Consider the following 24,724-nt stretch of genomic DNA (forward strand, 5'->3'; position numbering starts at 1 on the left):
TTCTGGGATTAGGAATTACCCAGCTGGGAGAGGAAGAATGGAAGCAAGCCATTGGGAGCTAAGAATCATCTTGGACTGCTTCCTGAAGAATGAAGTAGCCACTTAAGGGACAGAGTCAAGTAGAACCATGGAGGGAGGTTTTTGACTGTTTTATAATTTAATGGGAAGCTTTTCTGTAGTTTAGATTATGAGTTGCCTTCTGAAATAATGCTTAGTCAAATTTGCTTTTACTTTGTTTGTTACAGTAAAAGTCTTAAATCTTGAAATCTTGTCATGCAATCCTTTTAATCAGTCACTGTAAATTCATTTTTTAAAAACAAGTTATTGGTCTCCATGGGGATTGTAACACTGGTCTGATATTGAACACACCCACCCCCCACACCACCCCCATGCCACCCACCTCCCCACCCCCATCACAAGCCTGGTCTTGTGTCCACCTCTTGGTCACCTTCAGAGCCTTCCTGCTGCTGACTGCCTGGGATCATTCCCATGGGTATAGCTTCCTGCCACCAAGTTCCTGCTTCCACCCACCAACCAGGCTCAATCCATCCCGATGGGACTTTTAATTAATGAGGCTCTGCCGCTAAGATCGACAGGCCTCCACATCCTTGGATTCCCTGGCTGAATCATTCATTACCAGCCCCCAGTCCTCACGGCCTGAATGTCTGATTGTATAGCAGCTTTGAAAAAGGCCTCTCAAGACAAGGGAGGTGGTGGACAGGGTGCGATGGGACAAACAAAAACAGTAAAATAAATGTAAACTGAGACGGGAGAAGGCAATCTTCTGTACTATTATCTCCTTATAAGAAATATATTCAATGTCAGCTCCTGTATCTGTGTAAAATAATGTGATTATTTCAAACTTCTGGAAGCCACAAGATGTAACAGCATGGGGCTACAATTAATCCAGTTTACTTCAAATAGCCAATTGGCAACCTTGTGGGCAACAGTAGATAACAGGGAAGACACTAGTTGCAGAAAACAAAGTCTGCCTCTGGGAGCTGCTCTTGAAGTACTTATAAATGGTTCCATGGAATATATGAAATAATAACACAGGTGAAAGTTCAAACATGCAGGTATCTAGATACATCCAAAGTTATGAGGACTTGAATGACAAGTCTCCTGCAGACAACTATTGCTTTTAACTGGCTGATTCCATGAAATAGAGTCCAGATCTAATTCCTTTAAATTAAAAAAAACTGACTTCCCATAACATCCTTTAATGAGGAACATTTCAAATCTTTACACGCATCACTGGAGCATTTTGTCCATTCCCATAGCAACTCTAACACATAGAACACACTTCTGGGAATTAAACATACCGCTTCAAAAACATGAACTTACTGAACTGTACTATCGCTCAATAGATAAAACCACCAGAGAGCTCTTGAAGTGTGTATTTTTGTGTGTTTTAATGCATGACAGAGGAATCCTAACTGTGATAATAAGCCAGTCATTGCCTGGTCATACAGCAGGTTGCAGCTTGGTTTACATATGCAACAGATGTTTACTGGCTCCCCATGAACTTTGAACTCCTCGAGTTAAAGGGTGAAGTCATGATAACTTCACAAGCCCACAAAACTGCGGCTCACTAGGAGCATCAACTCACCTGTAGATAGGATCCTGCATAATCAGCATCTTGCTCTCATCCCAGGTCCACTCCTTTTTCTGAAGAAAGCAATAAAAAAAAAAGAAAAATTACTTAGCAGCAATAAGTTGTCAACTAACCTGCAAGTGTTTGACGCAGTAATATAGAGTGAAATGTGCTGATTGTCCGGGAAATGGCTGTACACATTGTGTGAAATTCCTGCACTAAGAGACTGTGCCAATCCAAATTCCAAAGGAATTGAATTTAAGGATTATGGCTACAGCTACAAGAAAAATAAACACTGCTCACATACATTACATTCCATTACATTCTGAAAACAGGTAGCATAAAATTGGTTTATATTCCCTTCAGTATAGGAGATTGAGAGCTGATCTGACTGAGGTGTTTAAAATATTAAAAGGGTTTGATAGATAGATCCATGAAAACAATTTCTTCAGGTGGGAGAAGGGGTGAGAGAATCTCAACTGCGGGTGAAGGAAGTTGTGCATTTAAATGTGGAGGTTCCTATACATGCATGTAAATGACCTAAACTCGTCACAGAAAGTTAAATCGAGTTGAGTATTGCTGAAAAAAAGAGACATTCTGTTGAAGCTTTTCGTCTTGCACTCATCAGGACAGATGCAAGAATACCAAATCTCAAAGGGGGTTCGGGGTGGAGGAGTCAGTTGGAGGGGTTGTGGAGGGGGGGAGTCCCATGTGGGAGTCAGTGTGGGTAGAATAGTTACCCAGAAGCAAGAATTGGTTCTAATTCTTCTTACTGTTTCTGGGTAACTATTAATGTAACACAGTCGGAACCATCCAAAATTAAAATTCAAATTGCATTTTTGGATGGTTCCCAGTGCAGGGCAATTGCCCATCGGAAGTTTGAACTTCCCGGGCAATTGCCATGCAATCCTTATCTCGGAACCTTCAGGTCTGGGGGAGGGGGGTGGGGGGTGGTAAAGATGTTCCCCGGCACATCTTTGGGGTGCCTACCAGATACACTGCCCTGGAGCTTGGAAGTTGCAGCCTATTTTCCAAGTTTGCTGATGACACAAAACTATGTGGGAATGAGAGTTATGAGGAACATGCAAAGAGGCTTCATGGGGATTCAGACAGACTAAGTGCGTGGGAAAGAACATGGTTGATGAAATACAATGTGGGAAAATGCGAAATTTTCCATTTTGGTCCGGAAAACAGAAATGCAGTACATTTCTTAAATGGTGAGAGTTTGGGAAGTGTTGAACTTCAAAGGGATCTGGGCGTCCTTGTTCATGAGTCACTGAAAGCTAACATACAGGTGCAGCAAGCAATTGGGAAGGCACGTGATATGTTGGCCTTTATTGCAAGAGGATTTGAGTACAGGAGTAAAGAGGTTTTGCTGCAATTGTGTGGAGCCTTGGTGAGACTGCACCTGGGGTATTGTGTACAGTTTGTAATCTCCTAAACAGAGGTGTGAGGAAAAGAAGGAGAGATAAGGAAAGGCGGCCATGAAAAGGGTCTTCACTTTAGTCTATCCTTTCTTTCCTTTTTTTACTGATGCTAATTGACTTGCCAGTGTGTTTCCAAAATTTTCTTTTTTTATTTTGGTCCATATTATGTCCTATCTCTCCAAAGTGCCTGAACAATTTGCTGTTGCTAACAATACTCCATCATTTCTTCTGCCAACACTGTGAGGGACATCACAATGCTGCCTCTTGCCTCTGTCCCACTCATGAAGACTGCTCTGTGCTACATCACCACCTCCTCCTCCACATTGTGGTTCTGACTGCTCGTTGAACCTGACTCACTAAGCGAAAATCCAAGTCTGCCCCTGAACAAGCCGACAACAAGCTTGTTAGTAGCTTTAAGTGGCCGTTTAAGAAGTTTGGGCAAGTTGTCTCTTCTTCCTCCCAATGGAGGCTTCTGAAATCTGAATGTGCCTAATGGGAAAAGGCATGCCAACCCAGGGGAGGGTGCAGGTATAAGTGACTATCCCAGTGAGGGCAAGAGTTCAACTATTTATTATAGATGTCTTCCTAATGAAATCGTTTTATGACTCACACAACTTCCCCCACTCCCCAAGATTGATAAGCAACATGTTTGACCACTGCTTTGAACTACTAAATAACAACAACAGCTTATTTTTATATAGCACCTTTAACGTAATAAAATATCCCAAGGTGCTTCACTGGGAAAACCAAATAGGACATTGAACTGCATAAGGAGTTAAGCAGATGGAGTAGGTTTTAAGCCGTGTCTTAAAGGAGGAAAGTGAGGTGAAGAAGTGCAGGGAGGATATTTCAGGGTTTGGGGCCCATGCAACAGCCACCAATGATGGAGCGATTAAAATCAGGCATGTTCAAGAGGCCAGAATTACAGGAGTGCAGATATCTCAGAGGATTTTGAGACTGGAGAAGATTGCAGAGATAGGTCACGGAGGGATTTGAAAACAAGGATAAGAATTTTAAATTCAAGATGTTGCTTGACTGGGAGCCAGCACAGGGTCAGTGAGTACAGGGGTGAGAAGTGAATGGGGCTTGGTGTGAGTGAGAGTTATGACATTGGCGACAGAGTTTTGGTTAAGCTCAAGCTTACAAGTTCAAGAATGGGAGACCTGCCAGAACTGCATTGAAATAGTCAAATCTAAAAGATAACAAAGGCATGAGTGCCAGTAATCTGCAGGCTAAATTCCCATCATACAGTAGACTTTCAAACTAAACTTTATTATTTCAGTTGGCCTAATGATAGGTTAATCGATGTTTAAAAGATGAGTTCTGATGAAAGGTCATGCCTCTAACATAATGCTATCTTTCAACTTCAGGTACATTCCCAAGTCCTTTCCACTTTGGGGTCATATTTATATTATATGCTTTTTAAACAAAATTTCTAAGATCCATTTTTTAAAATTTTGATAGTGCAATTGTTATTTTCTGTAAAAAGTCAATGAAAAATCCACAAAGATCTATTATTCTGATCTTGGAAATAAAGAGGCCAATTTTATATACAATAAAAGAAAATTTTATTCATCAATAACATTGTAATTTAGATTTGCACCAATCAGAGCTGTTGTCCCATGTAAAAATGCTGATGTACAAAAACAGATTTGGAGAACATGCATAATGATTCCTGTCTTAACTTTAGAAATTCCACTCTCCAGGCACTGAGAATGAGAAGTAGTGCAAACTTGGAAGCAAAAGACCAGAGACATAAATATGCAACATGAAGAAAACTAGGAAATGGAAAATGGGGAATAGGCACAGAAAAGACTTCAAATCTTCTAAATGAATGGTTTCTATTTCGTTGCCGGCAGACTTGTCAATAAATAATTCATTTGATCAGTTTTTCTACATTCCAATAGTGACCACACCTCAAAGGCACTAATTAAGTGTAAAGCACTTTGGGACATCCTGAAGTTATGAAAGATGTTATATAAATGCAATTTTTTCTTTCTTTCCAAACATTAGGCCATTCTCAAGGGTAGTCATCCTGCTTAGCGCCAATATCATAGGATATATAACTAAAACCAGCAGACCTGCCAAGGCAACCATTTGTAAAGTACATCAATTACCTAAACCCAGTTTAGCTTTTGGGGACCACAGTCCTTCCAAACTCTTTCTTGGGGTACCTGAACCAGGATTATTGAGCATACTGGCCATGTGCTCGGCCATTCAAACTCTTCCCGGTTCCTCATTCAGTTAAATAGATATAATTTAAAATTTGCCTCATTGGTTGTAGCTTTCTTCCAGTTTGTCTGGATGTCAGCATTGGACACCGTGTGAAAAGGTTTAGAGAAGGAGGGGAAAACATACCCTACGTCACCCCCGTCCTGATGGCCATTTTTATGTGTGGTTGCATCAAATTTTGTGTAGGCCCTCGGTACGCAAACACCAAGTGTCACTATGTGCTGAGGTTCTGTCTGTCTCCGGTGTTGTGAAAGATGGCTCGGGCCACACTGCCCCAGAAACGCCAGCCCGTTGGATGTGCCATACCACCTGCCTCTTGTGGAAAAGTTTCTGCAGAAAAAACACCTTTGACCACAAGTTTATTTGGCTGGCCTGCATGTAACAGGGGAGGGGATGGCATAGTGGTATTATCACTGGGCTAGTAATCCAGAGACCCAGGGTAATGCTCTGGGGATCCAGGGTAATACTCTGGGGATCCAGGGTAATGCTCTGGGGATCCAGGGTAATACTCTGGGGATCCAGGGTAATGCTCTGGGGATCCAGGTTCAGTTCTCATCATGGCAGAAGATGGAATTTGAATTCAATAAAAAAAGATCTGGAATTGAAAGTCTGATAACCATGAAACCATAGGCAATTGTCATTAAAAACCCATCTGGTTCACTAATGTCCCTTTAGAGGTGGAAATCTGCAGCCCTTACCTGGTCTGGTCTACATATGACTCCAGACCCACAGCTATGTGGTTCACTCTTAAGTGCCCTCTGAAAAAGGGCAATTAGGGGTGGGCAATAAATGCTGGCCTAGCCAGCGACGCCCATGTCCCATGAATAAAAAACTTATTTTCGAGACCCTGAAGGAAAAGGAGATGGTGGATCCTGTGGGATGGTTCCCCGAGCAGACTGTCAAAGTCATTTGGCAGAATGCCTCATCAGCAAAACTTTCAAAGAAGCACCAGAATGGAGCCTGGCTGGCGGTGAGAAAGGCCCTCCCCGTCAGATCCTTCCTGCTGCCCAGAGTCTCTCCCCCTCCACATGCTGCCCTCATGACAGCTGCAGTGGGGATGAGCCCATCACCCATCTCCTTCTGCAATGTGCCTTTACAAAGAAGGTCTGGAAAGAGATAGAGAGTGACTTTTGTTTAGGTTCATCTCAAGCAGCTCATCCCTGGGGGCACACGTAGATAAACATCAACTGTGGCTGGTGGACCATCAACTTAGTCAAATACACTCTTTGGTCAGCCCGAAACCTATTGGTCTTCCAGTGCAAAGACATGTCCTCGACCTATTGTGGCACATTCCAAGGTCCAGGACTAAGTGGCGAGGGGTGCACTAAAGCTTGGGACAGCTGCCACAAAGACCCAATGGGGAAAGGTCACAATCTAAAGTCCACCTGCCATATTATACTAAGTGGCTGGAAACTTTGTAAAATGCCTCCAGAGGTATCTTTGTCACGGAATGTACATTGTAAATATCACATGTAATTGCAATTGTATTGAAGCAGCTCAGAGTGCCATTCTGTATGGAATACACATGAACTGTATTGCACTTTCAGTAATGTCCAATTTGAATTGTTATGGAATGTAATTTTACAATAATTTTTTTTATGGATAGAGTATATTTTGGAGGGAAAAAAAGCTTGTGGCTTTTAAAGGCGATTCCTCTGAGCACAGCTTTTAAGGTTGCAAAGCAGTCCTGGTATTTCTGAAAGCCAACCTCCTCAGGGCAAAGCAAACTTGCAGCGGGGGTTTCAAACAGGTATTAGGTCTTTTACATCAAACCACTGGAGCAAAAGAGCTAAAGCCCCAGTGAGAAATAAACTATGCTCACCTGACTTTCTTCCCTTCCCTACTCCATCTCTTCTTCCAAACTAGGAGCAGCTCAAAGATCAAGCCCCAACCATGGGTACCTCATCAATTCTCAACCACAGCTCCTAGACCCATTATCAAAGGCACAGGGTACGCGCAGCATTCTTCAAACAAAATTAAAGTGTGTATTCTCTCCTAAGATCATGTTACTGCAAATATTACAAGATGTTACTGTTTTGCTGGTTTATGTTTATTCCGCAAGCAACATCACTGAAACAGACTATTTGGCCATTACCTCATTGTGGTTTTTGAGACCTTGCTGTGTGCAAACTAGCAACCACATTTCCTTCATTACAACAATTACCACACTTGAAAAAACCTCACTGGCTGCAAACTGCTTTGGGATATCCTACGGTCTTGAAAGGTGTTACAGGTCAAAGGCTGGGAATTCTGTGGTGAGTAACTCACCTCCTGACTCCCCAAAGCCTGTCCACCATCTACAAGGCACAAGTCAGGAATGTGATGGAATTCTCCCCACTTGCCTGGACGAATGCAGCTCCCACAACACTCAAAAAGCTCAACACCAGCCAGGACAAAGCGGCCCACTTGAGCGGTATCCCATTCACCGCTTTAAACATTCATCCTCTCCACCATCAACGCACAGTGGCAGCAGTGAGTGCCATCTACAAGATGCACGCAGCAACTCACCAGGATTCCTTCCACAACATCTTCCAAACCCATGACCTCTACCATCTAGAAGGACAAGGGCAGCAGATGCATGAGAATAACACCACCTTCAAGTTCCCCTCCAAGCCACACACCATGCTGACTTGGAAATATATGCAGCTGGGTCAAAATCGTGGAACTCCCTAACAGCACTGTGGGTATTGCTACAACATATGGACTTCAGCAGTTGAAGGCTGCTCACCACCACCTTCCTTAGGACAATTAGGGATGGGCAGTAAATGCTGGTCTAGCCAGAGACACCCACATCCCATGAATGAATTTAAAAAATGCAAGTCTTCCTTTGTCTTTTACTGAATATATTGCAATTCCATACTAATCATGAAGTATATATGTTTTAAATATGTTCTCAAAAATATATTGTTTCAGTTAAAACATGTATAAACAATGTTATAATGTAGAGATTTAATATTCCAAAACGACTTACAAGGAGAGTCATCCAGAATGAAGTCGGGGTCACTCTCCTGTCCTCGTCCTTAGCTTCTAGACTCTTGGCCATCTAAAGTACACAATAATCAACAACACAATTAATAATCCAAGATAGGAAAGCACCCACAAATCACCACAAAAAAATCCTCACTTCTTCTGCAGACTGCTAACACACTACAAGAAAAAGTGGTACAAAATGTACTTAGTGCTTTGATGAATCAAATTGGGAAAACCTCAAGTGCTGAGGCGCAGGAACAGCAAGCCATCAATACATTAATTTAAGCATTACTTACAATCAAATATCTCAGTGCTTGACCAGAGACCCATTTTACAACAATGACATTTCCTAAAAATTAATTAGGAACAGCACACCTCTCATATTAATGAAAATTCATCATGGGAGAGGTGATGGCGTAGTGGTATTGTCACTGGACTAGTAATCCAGAGACCCTGGGTAACAGTCTGGGGACCCGGATTCGAATCCTGCCACAGCAGATGGGAGAATTTGAATTCAATTAAAAAACAAAATTGGGAATTAAAAGTCTAATGATGACCATGAAGTGATTGTTGTAAAATCCCATCTGGTTCACTAATGCCCTTTAGGGAAGGAGACCTGCTGTCCTTACCTAGTCTGGCTTACATGTGACTCCAGACCCACAGCAATGTGGCTGGCCCTTAAATGCCCTCTCAACAAGGGCAATAAATGCTGGCCTAGTCACTGACACCCACATCCCATGAGTGAATTAAAAAAAAAAATTCTTCCATGTTAAAAATGAAAAAAAAATTCCATTCTTAGTGTTTTCCTTTTTCAAATAGGAGATACATTAATTTCCCTCCCTCCTTCATAAAACAGGAAGATCCAAACATTTGTAAAAGCTCCCAAAGCTTAAAATATTGCATCAGGAAAGGGTCGATAAAATGAAGGCAAAACCAAGTCTCAGTTCAACTCATCACCTCCGTAAATGAGCAGTGAACAGCACTGATCCCATCCTACCAGAGGAGTACGACAGTTGGATGACTGAGTCTGATCTGTCTATAATCAATTCATTTTCACTGTATTTTTAAGACTAAATTAAATCAGAACTAAATTAAATCAGAACTCTCTACGCAATCTGAATCATCATTAAACATTTGTATTTCTGGAGCTGTTGTTATGTTTCTTCTGAGCAATACTACATTACAATATCCATTTTAAAATGGTGCATCTTTAAGTGTTTGGAAAGCAAACAAGGATGCCAAAATCTTTGATTCAGAATTGTTCCCCTTTAAAACACACAGTGCCACTCTGCCAGTGGACATAATTGATAGCAGCAGAGTCATGGACACTTCATACTCAATGTTTTGAAAATAACTAGCAAGTTTGGTACCATTTTTGATTCACTTTTTAAGTGCAGAATGCAATAGAAAATCCAATAAAACATTTTGGGTAGTCATAAAACTCTGTTATTTCTGTGATGAAAGTTAGAATTGAATGTTTCACAACCTTCCCCTCGCTTTATCCCAAGTAGCTTATCTCTGTGTTGTTTACATATCAGCTATATGCCTGTTGTAGGTGTATAACTGCCATTTTCAATTTATTAGTGGGAAATTACAGTCAAAGTACATGTACTCTGATATAGCTGTACTGGCTCCACAAAGAGCCTGTTGTACTGCATCATTTCCAGTTTAACAGACTTCGGGACCAGTTATCGCAATTCAGGCTGGTAGATTTGAGAAAATAAATGGATGCATGAGACAGGCCGCTTGAGGGTCTCGCAGGCTTCCCGATTTCTTTATCTGACAATCACAGCCACCCCAATTAGAAGCGGGTTAAAAGGCCATTGGGACCACCTGCCCCATGGGATCCTGATTGGTGTTGATTAACTTGGCCAGAGTCCAGTGGGAATCGCGTCTGCGTCTAAAATCCGGTGGTGTTAAACTTGGGAATGGTGCAGGAAATGGAGCCAGTCTATTTGAACTACTCCCCCACTCCTTTCCCTCTGACATGGGAAGGATTACCTCTTATCATGGCAGTGGGGATTGGAACCCACGTGATGTAACAGTTGTGTGGCATGTCAATCTCAACATGCTGCTCTACTTGAAGTGCTGAGTAGAAATCCTAGCTTCTCGGAGAGATAGGAGGATCTAACAAAAGTAAAATACCAGTGCAGGGAAAGCAAAGCAAACACACACTCAAAAGGTTCATCACCTTAGAATAATCCTTTACTAAAGGGTTACTTCTTCATAATCTTGGCTACCAAACATAAATGAAAGTAGGACATCTCTGATGCAGAGCTTGTTGTATTGTTCTCTCAGGAGTCCTTAGAGGAGACCGTTACTTCACAGGTGAATTGATTTTAAAGAATACATATGACCAATAATTTCCCATATTCCATATTTCTCAACTACCATTTTGTTCTTAGGATGTTCATGCACAGGGTGTGGGGAAGTCTGAAAAATAATGGACATCTGCTGATGTGTTATCACTCTGACAAAGATAACTGAGTTCCCTTCTGCATTTATTAAAGTTCTTCCTCTAAGGATACAGCAGCCTAAACTTTTGGGGAATCGTGGAGTCCCGCGGGAACTTCAAAAATGGCAGGCGGGACCCAGATACGGAAGTCCCGCACCATGTCCAACAGGTCATATTCCCGCTAGGGAAAGAGTAAAGAATGTGAATCACACATGAGGGAAACTCAAACTCAGCAGGGTCATTTTTAACTCATTGTCAAGTTCAAACAGACCCCATTTTCGCCAGAACAAGGGTCTTCTCCTGCATTGTGGGAATTACGCATTTTTCGAGTAGAGTAAATGCTCATGAAGGATGGGAAAGGTCTGTGGAACAGTCATGCTGTCAAGTTATTTAAATCTTGTGTCCTTTATAAATGTAGAAAAAGAAACAGCCTGCTTTGTTCCAGGAGTTGAATTGCATTTGTGCTGCAGTTTCAATTGCTTTTTGTTGCCATAACCCTAAGTGTTATCATTATTAGTGCTTGACTGCTTTCCATATCCTATCTATCACAGTGGTCGGGTGGCGGGGGGGTGTAGGGAGGGGAGGTGGCTGTATGTTCAGAGTTTGATTGACAGCTCAAAGAGGTTATTAAATGACTAGTTGTCTTTAATGTGGGGTTACAAATACAAATGTTTGTTTTTATAAGGGATTGAGTGTTTGAGGGAACTTAGATGTACTCAATGAGTTTTTATCAATGAGTGTTTTTTTAAGACATGGTGAATATGGATACTTAGAACTTTATTTTATTTCATCTCAGCATGGCTCCCGAGGTCTACCCACAGTGGATACTGCGTGAGTTGGTATGGAGGGTGTAAGGGGAAAGGGTGGTGGGGCATAAGATGGAATACGGGCTATAAGGAGCCATGGGGGTAGGTGGTGGAATCACTCTAATTTGGCATGGGCCGATAAGGGGTCATGGGGGTGGGTGGGTTCATGGGTTGGCACTAAGTGGCCTGGGGCTATAAGGAGCCATAGGGTTAGTGGGGATGTGGGTTGGCAAGAGTTGGCATCAAGTTGGCATGTGTGTTATAAGAGGCCATGGGGATGGGTGGGGGCACAGGTTGGCATGAGTTGGTACATATGGGCATGGACCGTGGATGTGGGGTTGAGTCCCAGAGGGCCTAATATTTAACAAAACAACTGTGATAAAGTCCCAGGGAACTGAGGCAGGCCTTTTAGACAGCACCCAGCAGCCCGTGACCACCTCTGATCTGAGTCTGGTGGGTAGCCGACTATACCCCTCGCCCGCTCGGTGCCCCCCACCCCAATCCAGGCCAGTGACTGTGCTTCTAACATAGTGAGACGGACAGTCCAGAAATCATTGGGCTAAGGTTCTCAGAAGTGGGCTAAAAGCTTAAAAAGCTGATCATTGCCATCATTCATTACAAGAAGAGAAATGAGTTGGACACAAGGACATCAGCTTCTTCCTTTCTCACATTTGCACAGTTAACACAAGAATGGAAGTATAGACTATAATTAACCTAGACACTGCTTCTAATTGGAAGTGCCAGTGTGATGGTCCCTGTGATGGCTGTTTTTGGCTAACAACGAAATTGGAAAGACAACAGGGGCTATGAGTCTTAACTGATTTACCTATCTTTGAGCAGCCGTCACTGCTTTTTACACCAAAAGCAATGGGTCCACAAGGCCATTCTGCTCATTAACTGTCACGTTGCTTCGCTTTGTAGGTTGAAAGTAAATTCAGATCAACCATTTAACAAGAGCTTGCATGTTACAGTTGATAAGAACTGAATGTTTGACTGCACTAATGTGCCTCCCTTACTTCACATACCATTCACAGGGTCATTATAACCTTAGTAGGCCACCTTTGGGCTTGTTCAGTTGTTGGAACAGCCTATTTTGTATCCTTTACTATGACACTGTGTCTTATTCACCTTCAGTATGAGATAGCCCTGTATCTTCTGCAATGTGGCTTCTCACAGCCCTTTTCTTAAATGGTATAAGTTTCAATAAAAACAGAGATAAAACTAATGGGACTGATATCCTGATTGAGTCATTTGCAGGTCAGCAAACTGTAACCAGTGGGGAGCCACAGGGACCAGTGCTGGGGCCTCAACTATTAACAACCTATATTAATGACTTGGAAAAAGTATGTTGTAGCCAAATTTGCTGGTGACATGAATATAGGTAGGAAAGCAAGTTATGAGGAGGATGCAAAAAGTCTGCAAAGAGATAAGTTAAGTGAGTGGCAGATGAGGTATAATGTGGGAAAATGTGAGGTTGCCCACTTTGGTAGAAAGAATAGAAAAGCAGAATATTATCTAAATGAAGAGAGACTACAGAATGTTGTGATGCAGAGGGTCTGGGTATGAATCATAAAAAGTTAGCATGTAAGTAGAGCAAACAATTAGGAAGGCAAATGGAATGTTGGCCTTTATTGGAAGGAGGGGTGGAGTATAAAAGTAGGGAAGTCTTGCTACAACTGCACAGGACATTCGTGAGACTGTGCCTGGAGTACTGCATACAGCAGTTTCCCTATTTAAGGAGGCATATACATGCATTGAAGGGAGATCAGAGGAGGTTCACTCAGTTGATTGCTGGGATGAAGGGATTGTCTTATGAGGTAAGGTTGAGCCTCTACTTGGAATTTAGAAGAAATGAGAGATGATCTTATTGAAACATATAAGGCTCTGAGGGGACTTGGCAGGGTAGATACTGAGAGGATATTTCCTCTCATGGGGAAACTAGGGGGAGCCATTTCAGAATAAGGGGTCTCCCATACAAAACGGAGATGAAGAGGAATTTCTTCTCTCAAAGGGTTGCTGGTCTTTGGGATTCTCTTTTCAAGAGAGCAGGGGAGGCTGAGTCATTGAATATGTTCAAGGCTGAGTTAGACAGATTTTTGTTCTACAAGGGAATCAAGGGGCCAGGCAGGTAGGTGGAGTTGAGGCCACAGTCAGATCAGGTATTATCTCTTTGAATGGCAGAGCAGGCTCGAGGGGTCGAATGACCTACTCCTGCTCTTACATCTTATGCTCTCACATTCTCCAAAAGAATGCCTATTTCTGATTTCAGATAAAAAAGGGCCAGAGATCCTTTACTCCTTTACATTGCACCTGGATTTCTGGGTCCTCACCAGGAGTGTGGTGCAATGTTGGGAGGAGGGGGCCAGAGATGAGGGTGGGAGCTGGACCTCCAACCGCAACAGATACAGACCCAGCATTGAATTAAGAGGTGCAAAGAAGTTTTTTTCAAATGTCTGTTTCATACAGCATCATCAATGGAAGGCAGAGCACCTCAAGAAGATAAAAACAAAAATACCTGGAAAAACTCAGCAGGTCTGGCAGGATCTGCGGAGAGGAACACAGTTAACGTTTCGAGTCCGAATAACCCCTCAACAGAACTAAGTAAAAATAGAAAAGAGGTGAAATATAAGCTGGTTTAAGGGGGGGGTGGGACAAGTAGAGCTGGATAGAGGGCCAGTGATAGGTGGAGATAACCAAAAGATGTCACAGACAAAAGGACAAAGAGGTGTTGAAGCTGGTGATAATATCTAAGGAATGTGATAATAAAGGTACAGATAGCCCTAGTGGGGGTGGGGTGATGGAATCAAAAAAGGCTAATAGGTAGAGATAAAACAATGGGTGGAAATACATTTAAAAATAATGGAAGTAGGTGGGAAAAGAAAAATCTATATAAATTATTGGAAAAAGTGGGGGGGGGGAATCGAAAAGGGGGTGGGGATGGAGGAGAGAGTTCATGATCTAAAATTGTTGAACTGAATATTCAGTCCAGAAGGCTGTAAGGTGCCTAGTCGGAAGATGAGGTACTGTTCCTCCAGTTTGCGTTGAGCTTCACTGGAACAATGCAGCAAGCCAAGGACGGACATGTGGGCAAGAGAGCAGGGTGGAGTGTTGAAATGGCAAGCGACAGAGAGGTCTGGGTGATGCTTGCGGACAGACCGAAGGTGTTCTGCAAAGTGGTCACCCAGTCTGCATTTGGTCTCTCCAATGTAGTGGAAACCACATTGGGAGCAATGAATGCAGTAGACTAAGTTGAGGGAAGTGCAAGTGAAATGTTGCTTCACTTGAAAGGAGTGTTTGGGCCCTTGGACGGTGAGGAGAGGGGAAGTGAAGGGGCAGGTGTTACACCTTCTGCGGTTGCATGGGAAGGTGCCGTGAGAGGCAGTTGAGGTGTAGGAGGTTGTTGAGGAGTGGACCAGGGTGTCCCGGAGGGAACGATCCCGGCAGAATGCCACTGTGGGGGTGAAGGGAAGATGCGTTTGGTGGTGGTATCATGCTGGAGTTGGCGGAAATGGCAGAGGATGATCCTTTGAATGCGGAGGCTGGTGGGGTGATAAGTGAGGACAAGGGGGACCCTATCATGTTTCTGGGAGGGAGAAGGCGTGAGGGCAGATGTGCAGGAGATGGGCCGGACAGGGTTGAGGGCCCTGTCAACCACTGTGGGTGGAAAACCTCGGTTAAGGAAGAAGGAAGACATGTCAGAGGAACTGTTTTTGAAAGTGGTATCATCAGAACAGATTCGATGGAGGCGAAGGAACTGAGAGAATGGGATGGAGTCCTTATAGGAAGCGGGATGTGAGGAACTATAGTCGAGGAAGCTGTGGGAGTCGGTAGGCTTGTAATGGATATTGGTGGACAGTCTATCACCAGAAATTGAGACAGAGAGGTCAAGGAAGGGAAGGGAAGTGTCAAAGATGGACCATGTGAAAATGGAGGGGTGGAAATTGGAAGCAAAATTAATAAATTTTTCCAGGTCCAGACAAGAGCATGAAGCAGCACCGAAGTAATCATCGATGTACCAGAGAAAGAGTTGTGGGAGTGGGCCGGAGTAGGACTGGAACAAGGAATGTTCCACATACCCCATAAAGAGACAGGCATAGCTGGGGCCCATGCGGGTACCCATAGCCACACCTTTTATTTGGAGGAAGTAAGAGGAGTTTAAGGAGAAATTGTTCAGTGTGAGAACAAGTTCAGCCAGACGGAGGAGAGTAGTGGTGGATGGGGATTTTCGGGCCTCTGTTCGAGGAAGAAGCGGAGAGCCATCAGACCATCCCGGTGGGGAATGAAGGTGTAGAGGGATTGGACGTCCATGGTGAAGAGGAGGCAGTTGTGGCCAGGGAACTGGAAATTATTGATATGATGTAGGGTGTCAGAGGAATCATGGATGTAGGTGGGAAGGGACTGGACAAGGGGAGAGAGAAGGGAGTCAAGATAACGAGAAATGAGTTCCGTGGGGCAGGAACAGGCTGACACGATCGGTCTGCCGGGACAGTCCTGTTTGTGGATTTTGGGTAGGAGGTAGAAGCGGGCCGTCTGAGGTTGGGAGACTATCAGGTTGGAAGCTGTGGAAGGAAGATCTCCAGAGGAGATGAGGTCAGTGACAGTCCTGGAAACAATGGCTTGATGTTCAGTGGTGGGGTCATGGTCCAGGGGGAGGTAGGAGGAAGTGTCTGCGAGTTGACACTCAGCCTCTGTGAGGTAGAGGTCAGTGCACCAGACAAGAACAGCACCACCCTTGTCAGCGGGTTTGATGACAATGTCAGGGTTGGACCTGAGAGAACGGAGTGCAGTAAGTTCAGAGAGAGACAGGTTAGAGTGGGTGAGGAGCAGAGAAATTGAGACGACTAATGTCACGCCGACAGTTCTCAATGAAAAGATCAAGAGAAGGTAAGAATCCAGAGGGAGGGGTCCAGGTGGAGGGAGAATATTGGAGGTGGGTAAAAGGATCCTCAAGAAGATGTTGATAGGTTTGATCAGAAGGTCTGAGAAATTGGGCAGTAAGGTAAAGACGACCAAAACTGGGAAGTTGGGATAGTTTAGCAACTTTCTTAATTTGGGGCTCAGGCTTCTATCTGTGAATAGGCCAAGCTGCATTCTACTTGAATAACCAACAACACATCCACACCCTAAACTGCACCTGGCCATCCGGCAGGACTTTCTGTTTTTGCACAAAGTGTCAAAATATAACTGGAAAGTTCCTTAAAATAACTCAGGCTTGATGCAGACCACCTGAAGCCTCCACTTCCCAAGTGCCTCTCGTAATTGTTAACAGTTTCACCTGACTCAGAGCTACCAATAACAATCCCATCACTTTGCAGATGTACTAGATGGATAGTGGCATGTGTAAACAGATGTCACAATCAATCATCAGCACAGCCAAGGACCAAGACCTTTACGAGCTCTGTCAGCGACCAAAGCAGAATCCTATAAATACGCAAGAGGTCAAACGTCTAAGCAGCCATAGCAATCACAAATGAATAGATTCCACAGCAAATTGCTTCTAGCTGCACACAATGACACAAGTGAACTGGAAAACATGAAACTCCAGTAGATGATGACTGAAAGCTCCATAATGGCAGGGCATGGGCTTTGCTATAAATCACTACCTCAAAGATAGCTCAAGGTGAACCCACCTTCTTCTTCTTCCTGAGGAGGACTTTGACGCCATCCACTGATACCATTATATTCACTTTCTTTTTCTTGATGTTCTTGGCTTTGAATTCATACTGAAATAAAAAGGGATGGAAGAGCTATATTAATAAGTGATGCCATCCTTAACCATCAGCAAAAATTTGGAGAATGTTATTTTCATCATTTCCCTTGAAGATTTAAAACAAACCTGTGAAGCCTGCCTTCATCCCACCCCTTGTATCTCCCCCCCACCCCGTCTACTTATACATAGCAATGGCATAATATGTTCCAATGCCTTGTGCTGGAGTGTTGGTAGGTCACAAGGTTTTACTCATCATTCTTCTACGTTGCAGGTGCCATTGGGCAAAGATATTTGTCCCATAGGAGGAGGGATTTACTCTGGGCCACAATAACTGGCTCACAGCAGCCAGGTCACAACCAACACTGCCATACCTTAACAGGGCACTTTGCTGTGGTCAAGAAGATGGCTCATCACCACCTTCTTGTGGGTGATTAGGGATGGGCAACAAATGCTGGCATTGCCAGCCCTGTTCGCACCCCATGAAAGAATATCAAAAACTTGTAAAAGATTATTTTTAATACATCCAACTTAATATAAAGGTTAAGACACAATTTGAAGTATGCATCCAGGCCATCATTTTACTCCTTCCTTGTGAAAGATTAATGGCAACGACCTTTAATTATCGCATATGACGGCGCAGTGAGTCATGAGGCAGGATAGCACTACAGATGGGGAATGGCTTTGCATTATTGTCGCAGCTTTGTTAGAGGTTAGTAAAGCTTCTGCAGCAGTAAACAAAGTAAACATTAATAACGGAAACAAAGCTCCTTGCCTGCAATGCTCCAGCGAGTTAATCCAGTGAATAGCTGACCCAAACTTTAAAGTCCCAGATTCTATTTCAATTTTCGCTACACCAGTAAGGATGCTATGGTTGGGCTGAGTGCTGCTGAATTAGTGAGGGGTTGACCGACCAGAGTTCCTGCTTCTGTTCTCTATACTTTAACCCTTGCCAGAAGTGCCAACAACAGAATATAAAAATTGGTGGGTAGCAGTGAGCATGAGCTGCCAATACGAGGTCATCATTGTCAGTCAGCAGGTCCTAATGATTGGTCAGTACATTCATGGTTACAATGGCAGAAGCAACAACTGCCATTTATCAACAGCTTTAATGTTTAAAAAAAATATTTTTAAGCGCTTCTTGGAAGGCACAAGAGAAAATGGATACTGAGGCTAAAAAGATTAGAAAGAGTGTCCAAAGGCTTGACTGAAGTGTTGGGTTATCAGGAGATTTGTTTTTAAAAAAAGGAAAGAGAGGTGGAGAAGAACGGTTTAGAGAAGCAACTACGAAGAATAGGACACAGGAAGTGATGTCATCAAACGGATGTTGGAGTAAAGGGAATGCACAAGAGACTTGAGTCAGAGGCATAAAAAATTCTGGGGTGTGCAGTTATTAGGGCAGAAGGATGCTACAGGTGATAAAGAGCAAGGTGATGGGGCGATGTTGGGCGAGGAATTTAGCTATCATTCCCAATGCCTCGAAATGAATGTAAATGATGAAGGAATGAGCTGATGGGTGGGCAGGGTGTCGTGAAGATGTGCTTTATGCCAATTAATGATGTTTAATCCACCAGCTGGAAATCTGAATTGCACATTTAAAAACAGACTTTTCAAACACGCAGAAACTAAAGTGATTCGAACTCATAGCCCAAGATGGATCACATTCCAATTCATTGGAGTTGTGTCAGTCTGTCTGCAAAATCCATCAAAGACAATGACTTCAGGGGAGTGTTGACAATTCACATCTCCTGTCTCATTAGCAAGGCATCCATGACAATCACCTGAGGTATTCAACTGTTGGAGACTGGCCATGAAGACGAATCACTCAGACACAGACTCTGACTCCATTAGCTTCCAGACCCAAGCTAATCAAGTCACCTTTGAAATACACAGACAATAGCTTTTTCTGAATCCCCCTGGAAATTGGAGAAGGAAGTTCACATGACAAGCCAACCATTTGTATGTTTTAAGTACATGATTTATCAGCAAAATTGAGGACTAGCAGGTTGGGGAGAAGACCTAAGTAGGATCGCTCCTACCTCCTGTCCTCTCCAACCCACCTGGTAAGCTTTAAGCCCTGTTTGCTAACTGTGATTATCCAGGGATGCCTTGGTGCAGATAAAGATTTCTTAAAGCAGTCCAATCCAGCACTACCATCTCCTGAAGAACAACCAACTCAGTCATCCAAATCTTTAAATTGGAAGCATCAAGACCATTGAATGCAGCCTGAAGACAGCGAGTCACCAAACCACAGACTGCATACTCTTTTACTTCTTTAGAAATTGACTCTAATTTGGCAGACCCATCCTTTCCCACTCTGTAATCTGTACTTGTGTGTGTGTGAGCTTCAAGTTTGTATGTGTGAAAGTTGGTACGTACTTTATTATTTTGCTTAGATCGGTTTGAGTATAATAAAGCTAACCTCTTTCTTTGTTAAGCTCAGGGAAATCTGTCCTATTGGTTCTTTTATGACCACGTGCATAAATTGTTAATTCTCACTGAATTGGCAAATAGATCCTCTTAAAACAAAAAACCTGTTACGGTCAAACAAGGGGGTAGGCAAAGAGGGGAGCCATTCACCCCTCCTCACCTGGTCCTAACAAGGGCAAGATGTGCGGTAGAGTTTGAAACAAGTTGTCAGTTCTACAGTTTGGATTTTGGGAGGACAGCAAAGAGAGAGTTGAAAATGTTGAGTCAGGTTGCAGCCAATAGAAGAAATAAGGTCATAAGCACCAATCTGAAGGGACAGAAGTATCACCAAGTATGAGAATACTTCATAAATACTGACCAGTCTAGACTGAATTATAAGTATTAGCTGGTAGGAAGGAAGGTTCTAAATGTCCACAAGGAATGCCCAGAATAGCTAATGTTCAAAGTGCCAGGCATCAGAGATAGATCTTGGCTATTTTGAAGCATCACTATATTTGAATATGCCTGAACTGTCACCGGCACTGACATGTCACTGTCACTTGAGTGAATAATGATAAGACAATGACTGCATTAATATCAGCTGCCCTTGAATCCAAAAGTGCACCCCGTGTTTATGAAAATCAGTCTTAATATATTCTAAGGAATACAAGCAATAGTAATTCATTACAAATAAAACAGCATATTTCCTTTAGCATCATTTAACATTGAAAAGATTGTGACTGTAAAGTAGAACCTGCTGTCTCTCAAGCTGATTATCTGCATTCCATTAATCCTGAAGCATAGCAGATGTCAATATGTTAAGTTGCACCAGTCTGACACAAATTAGTTCATTCAGGCTCGAAAATAAGCTTATTCAGGTGAGCAAAGGTTGACAAATGCTTTTCCTCTCTTTGGTTTCCTGCTTCTCAAACCTTCCACTTTCAAAGCCGGAATCCTTTGCATGTTTTAATGCGTTGACACCACTTCCAAAGGAAGTGAGCGACGATAATCTGGTTGAAACACTCTACAGAGAGATGGATAAATATTATATAGTTAATGATGATGTATAGAAATTATGAATTGCGAATGCCAATCCAGTCAGACCACTGAAGTTTAATCTTTAGCAAAAGTCAAGTTTAGTCTGCATTGTTGAGATCAATGGGCAGACATCGGGAAACCAAAGAACACTGCAGCCATTTAAGGATGTTCTGTTCGTAGCTTGAATAATGACAAAGGCTTCTGAGAGTGCCTGTTATGGTAGTAAATAATTGTAGTCTTATGTGTGTGCGTGAAACCTTTTATTTTGTTAATAAATATTTTAATTTAATTTTTAAAATCTCTAAAGGTCTTGGTGGACTCATAACTTTTAAATTCAGCGCACACATATTCTCGTAATAAATACAAATTGCAAAACAATTGTGATAGTGCGACCAAGTTTTCTTGTGATTTTGGTCTGCCTGGCACACATCATCTGCCAAGTCATAACAGGAGTGAATGTTTAAGGTGGTGGATGGGGAGTCGCTCAAGTGGGCTGCTTTGTCCTTGATGATGTCGAGCGCCTTGAATGCTGTTGTTGCTGCACTCATCCATGCAGGTGGGGATTATTCCATCACGCTCCTTTTGCCTCGTAGATGGTGGGCAGGTTTTGGGAAGTCAGGAGGCAAGTTACTTGCTGTAAAATTCCCAGCTTCTGATCTGCTCTTGTAGCCACAGTATTTGTATGGCTGGTCCTGTTCAGCTTCTGGTCAATAGTAACCCCACAGGACGCTGATGGTGAAGTGTCTGCAATGGTAATGCTGTTGAACATCAAGGGAAGGTGGTTAGATTCTTGTTGGAGGTGGTAATTGCCTAGCACTTGTGGGGAAAGAATGTTGCTTGGTCTGACGTGGCAAGGATCAATGTTATCAAGGCTATTGGGAAATAAGTTAACTGAATAATCAATTATAGGACTCAGTAAATTGAGCAGTTTACTAGAAGTGCTACTGGAAGGCTTAGTTTAACAAACTCGTTTGTTTGCTTGGTATTTGAAGAATCTGTCAGCTTAGATTGCATTTTTAGGTGTCTCGGGGAGAGATGCAAGTTGGGTGAGAAGCACCAACTGAATGTTCAGGAATCCACTGGAAGAAAATAATTTGCAACAGTAACAGTCCCAAGTGAGAAGCCTTTGTGTGTCAAGCTAGTAATAACTCTTCACTGGTTTATGTGGCTGTAAAGATATTGCTGGGGCAAAGGAATAGTGGAATTTTGAATTATCTTCTTGTGCTGGGATCTTTCCAACCTTTTTTCTGGTGTAATATAGTTCACTTTTTTTGTTTAATAAATATTTTACTCTTTGTTTTAAAGGTTTATCAGCTGACTCCTGTGAATTTGTTCAGTAACTTTCCTCCACAGTTTCTAAAAAAAAAAGTTCAGATCTATCAAGCCAGGTTTCACTCTGGGGTCTGACTTGTCCAGTATTAACAGCAGCTGGGATTGTAACAGAGTGGATTCATAAATCTGAATCTTCCAATGAGTGGGGCCTAAAGATGCTAAGGGTGGATGTAGCAGAATATGGAAAGATCATCCAAACTCCATAAAACAGATCAAAACTACTCCCAACACAACTCTTTTATCTCGTTGTGAATCCGTAAGGTTACAGGAGGAATATAACTGAACTTGCTGATGTTTTTCAAGCATAACTGTAACTTATTAGCTCATAGAGACATGCAGCATCTATCCTGCACCTGAGGTAAACACAGATAAATGGAGCAATCATGGCTTAATCTGGAACACACTGACATGGGGTTTGAATACACTGGGCCCCTAGAGAAGCAAAAAAGTGCAGGTGCTAAACAGTGTAGTTTTTCTTCACAGTGTACCAAACAAATGGATGTTACTTGGGTGCTAAGCCCCAAAAAATCCATTCTCTGGCTCATTTCATTGTACAGGCTCAATTAATAACAAATGCTTATGGATTCCTTTGTGTACCTTGGCAGGCAGAACCATATACTTGCACACACAGTGTCTCTTGGTTTGTTAGTGCAGTTAGAAAATTACAGGAGGTATCATTTGGTTTCAATTGAGATGGGGAAGGAAAATCTGAGAACAGGCCAAAGGTGTATTTTAAACATATTTAGAGTTAATAGTACGACTTCTGGACAACAAAACTAATCCTTCTGAATGCTGCTGGTCCAAATAGATTGCAGATAGTCTTTTTAACAAGTTTGTGTTGCAGTGGAGATGGCCAATATCCCTTTTGTTCAATGAACAGAGACGGGCAAAACAATAAAAAGCTTTTATTATTTAAGGCAAGTGACATTAGAAATGGACATTCTCGTTTGTTTAGATTTTATATTGCGATTGTGCTTTTAGCATTGAAATCTTTGCTTCATATTGTTATTTGCAAACAAAATTATTAGTATTTTTAGCTTGTACATCACTAACCTTCTTGCTAATTTGCACCGTTTTGAAGAGGACTAGGTAACACTTCACAATACATTAAATCTGTAATACAGATGTAAATGTGGGCCATTTTCAGCCCTTGATTGCACACTTCTGCAAGGTCAGACAGTATAGAAAAAGGTACAGCCTCAGACTGCAGAGGGCAATGGCCTGTGCACAGAAACTGTTTAGATGTTTGAAAAAAAATGTTCACACTCAAAATCCTGTAACTTTTTAAAAATTCATTAATGCGATGTGGGCGTCGCTAGCTAGGCCAACTTTTACTGCCCATCTCTATTTGCCCTTGAGGTGGTAATGAGCTGCCTTCTTGAACCGCTGCAGTCCATGTGGTGTAGGTTCACCCACAGTGCTGTTAGGAAGAGAGTTCCAGGATTTTAACCCAGTGATTGAGAAGGAACTATGATATAATTCCAAGTCAGGAAGGTGAGAGGCTGGGAGGGGAACTTCCAGGTGGGTGGTGTTCCCATGTGTCTGCTGTCCTTGTCCTTCCTAGATAGTAGTGGTCGTGGGTTTGGAAGATGCTGTTTAAAGAGCCTTGGCGACTTCCTGTAGTGCATCTTGTAGATGGTACACACTGCTGCTACTACGCGTCGGTGGTGGAGAGAACGAACGTTTGTGGATGGGGTGCCAATCAAAAAGACTGCTTTGTCCTGGAAGGTGTCAAACTTCTTGAGTGCTGTTGGAGCTGGACTTATCAAGGCAAGTAGAGAATATTCCATCACACTCCTGACTTGTGCCATGTAGATGGTGGACAGGCTTTGGGGAGTCAGAAGGTGAGTTACTCGCAAAACTGCAAAATGCTTTAAATCAATGCAGGAAAAAAAACAGCGGGAAAAACCCATCTTTAAATTGAATGCTGCAGATCACTTAGTTTTAGATAGGAGTTGTAGTAATTGTGGTTTTATTTAGTGTGTAATGTACCTTTAAGAATAATACTTGTTAAGGAAGATCACATGGTCTGTAGTAACCAATAGGAGAGTAGCACAGGCTACCTCAGGAGTCAGTGTAGAGATAGAGTTGGAGTTGAAAGTACGTATGTAGTTGCTGCTGAGTATGTTGTAAATACACTTAATGTTTCCACCCAAGAAGTGTCTACAGATCAACTCTATCATTAATAGCACAACTCAGTCACCCGACAGCAGGAGTCCGCTCGCATGGAATTTGCACCTTCATGCAGATATTGGAAACCTTTTACAATGTTTTATTATGTATGTATGTGCAGAAATTCCAAATTCTGCCCATCAATTTAACCTGCTTTTAATTTACAGCAGGAAACTTATGAATAGCAGTTCAAGAGCATTTCATATATCTGGCTGCATAACCCCATATTACAAATCATTTTTACTTACAGCAACAGAAGTCTCCATTTCAGAGAAGTGCAATAATCAACAAGCTGCATTTATTTAGCGCCTTTAATGTAGCAAAATGACTTAAGCTGTTATGAAGCAAAATGTTACACAGTCACATAAGGATATTAGGGCTGCTGACCTAGTCAAAGGGATAGATTTCAAGGTACATCTTAAAAGGAAGAAAGAGAGGTGGAGCGGTTTAGGGAGGGAATTACAGAGCTTAGCATTTTGGCAGCTGACCACATGGCAATGGTGGAGCAATTAAAATGGGGGATATGCGAGATCATTCTTTCTATCTCACTAATGTCTCTTTGGAGCGTGTGAGTGGTGTGGA

General features: G+C 42.5%; 1 protein-coding gene across 5 annotated transcripts in view; it reads right to left on the minus strand.

Moving 5' to 3' along the window:
- Window positions 1–24,724, minus strand: part of nos1apa (nitric oxide synthase 1 (neuronal) adaptor protein a) — a 410,966-nt gene that overhangs the window by 214,622 nt on the left and 171,620 nt on the right. For 4 of the 5 annotated variants that reach the window (XM_078561751.1, XM_078561753.1, XM_078561754.1 and 1 more), the window contains 3 exons: window positions 17,115–17,207; window positions 8,225–8,296; window positions 1,610–1,668 (listed from right to left, as the gene is read on the minus strand). In XM_078561751.1, coding sequence (XP_078417877.1) covers window positions 1,610–1,668; window positions 8,225–8,296; window positions 17,115–17,207 — 224 coding nt within the window. The remainder of the gene's footprint in view (window positions 1–1,609; window positions 1,669–8,224; window positions 8,297–17,114; window positions 17,208–24,724) is intronic. The other variant, XM_078561752.1, reaches the window with a different exon arrangement.

This window comes from Cetorhinus maximus, chromosome 17 (assembly GCF_964194155.1).
Source record: "Cetorhinus maximus chromosome 17, sCetMax3.hap1.1, whole genome shotgun sequence".
In the NCBI taxonomy this organism is placed as follows: domain Eukaryota; kingdom Metazoa; phylum Chordata; class Chondrichthyes; order Lamniformes; family Cetorhinidae; genus Cetorhinus; species Cetorhinus maximus.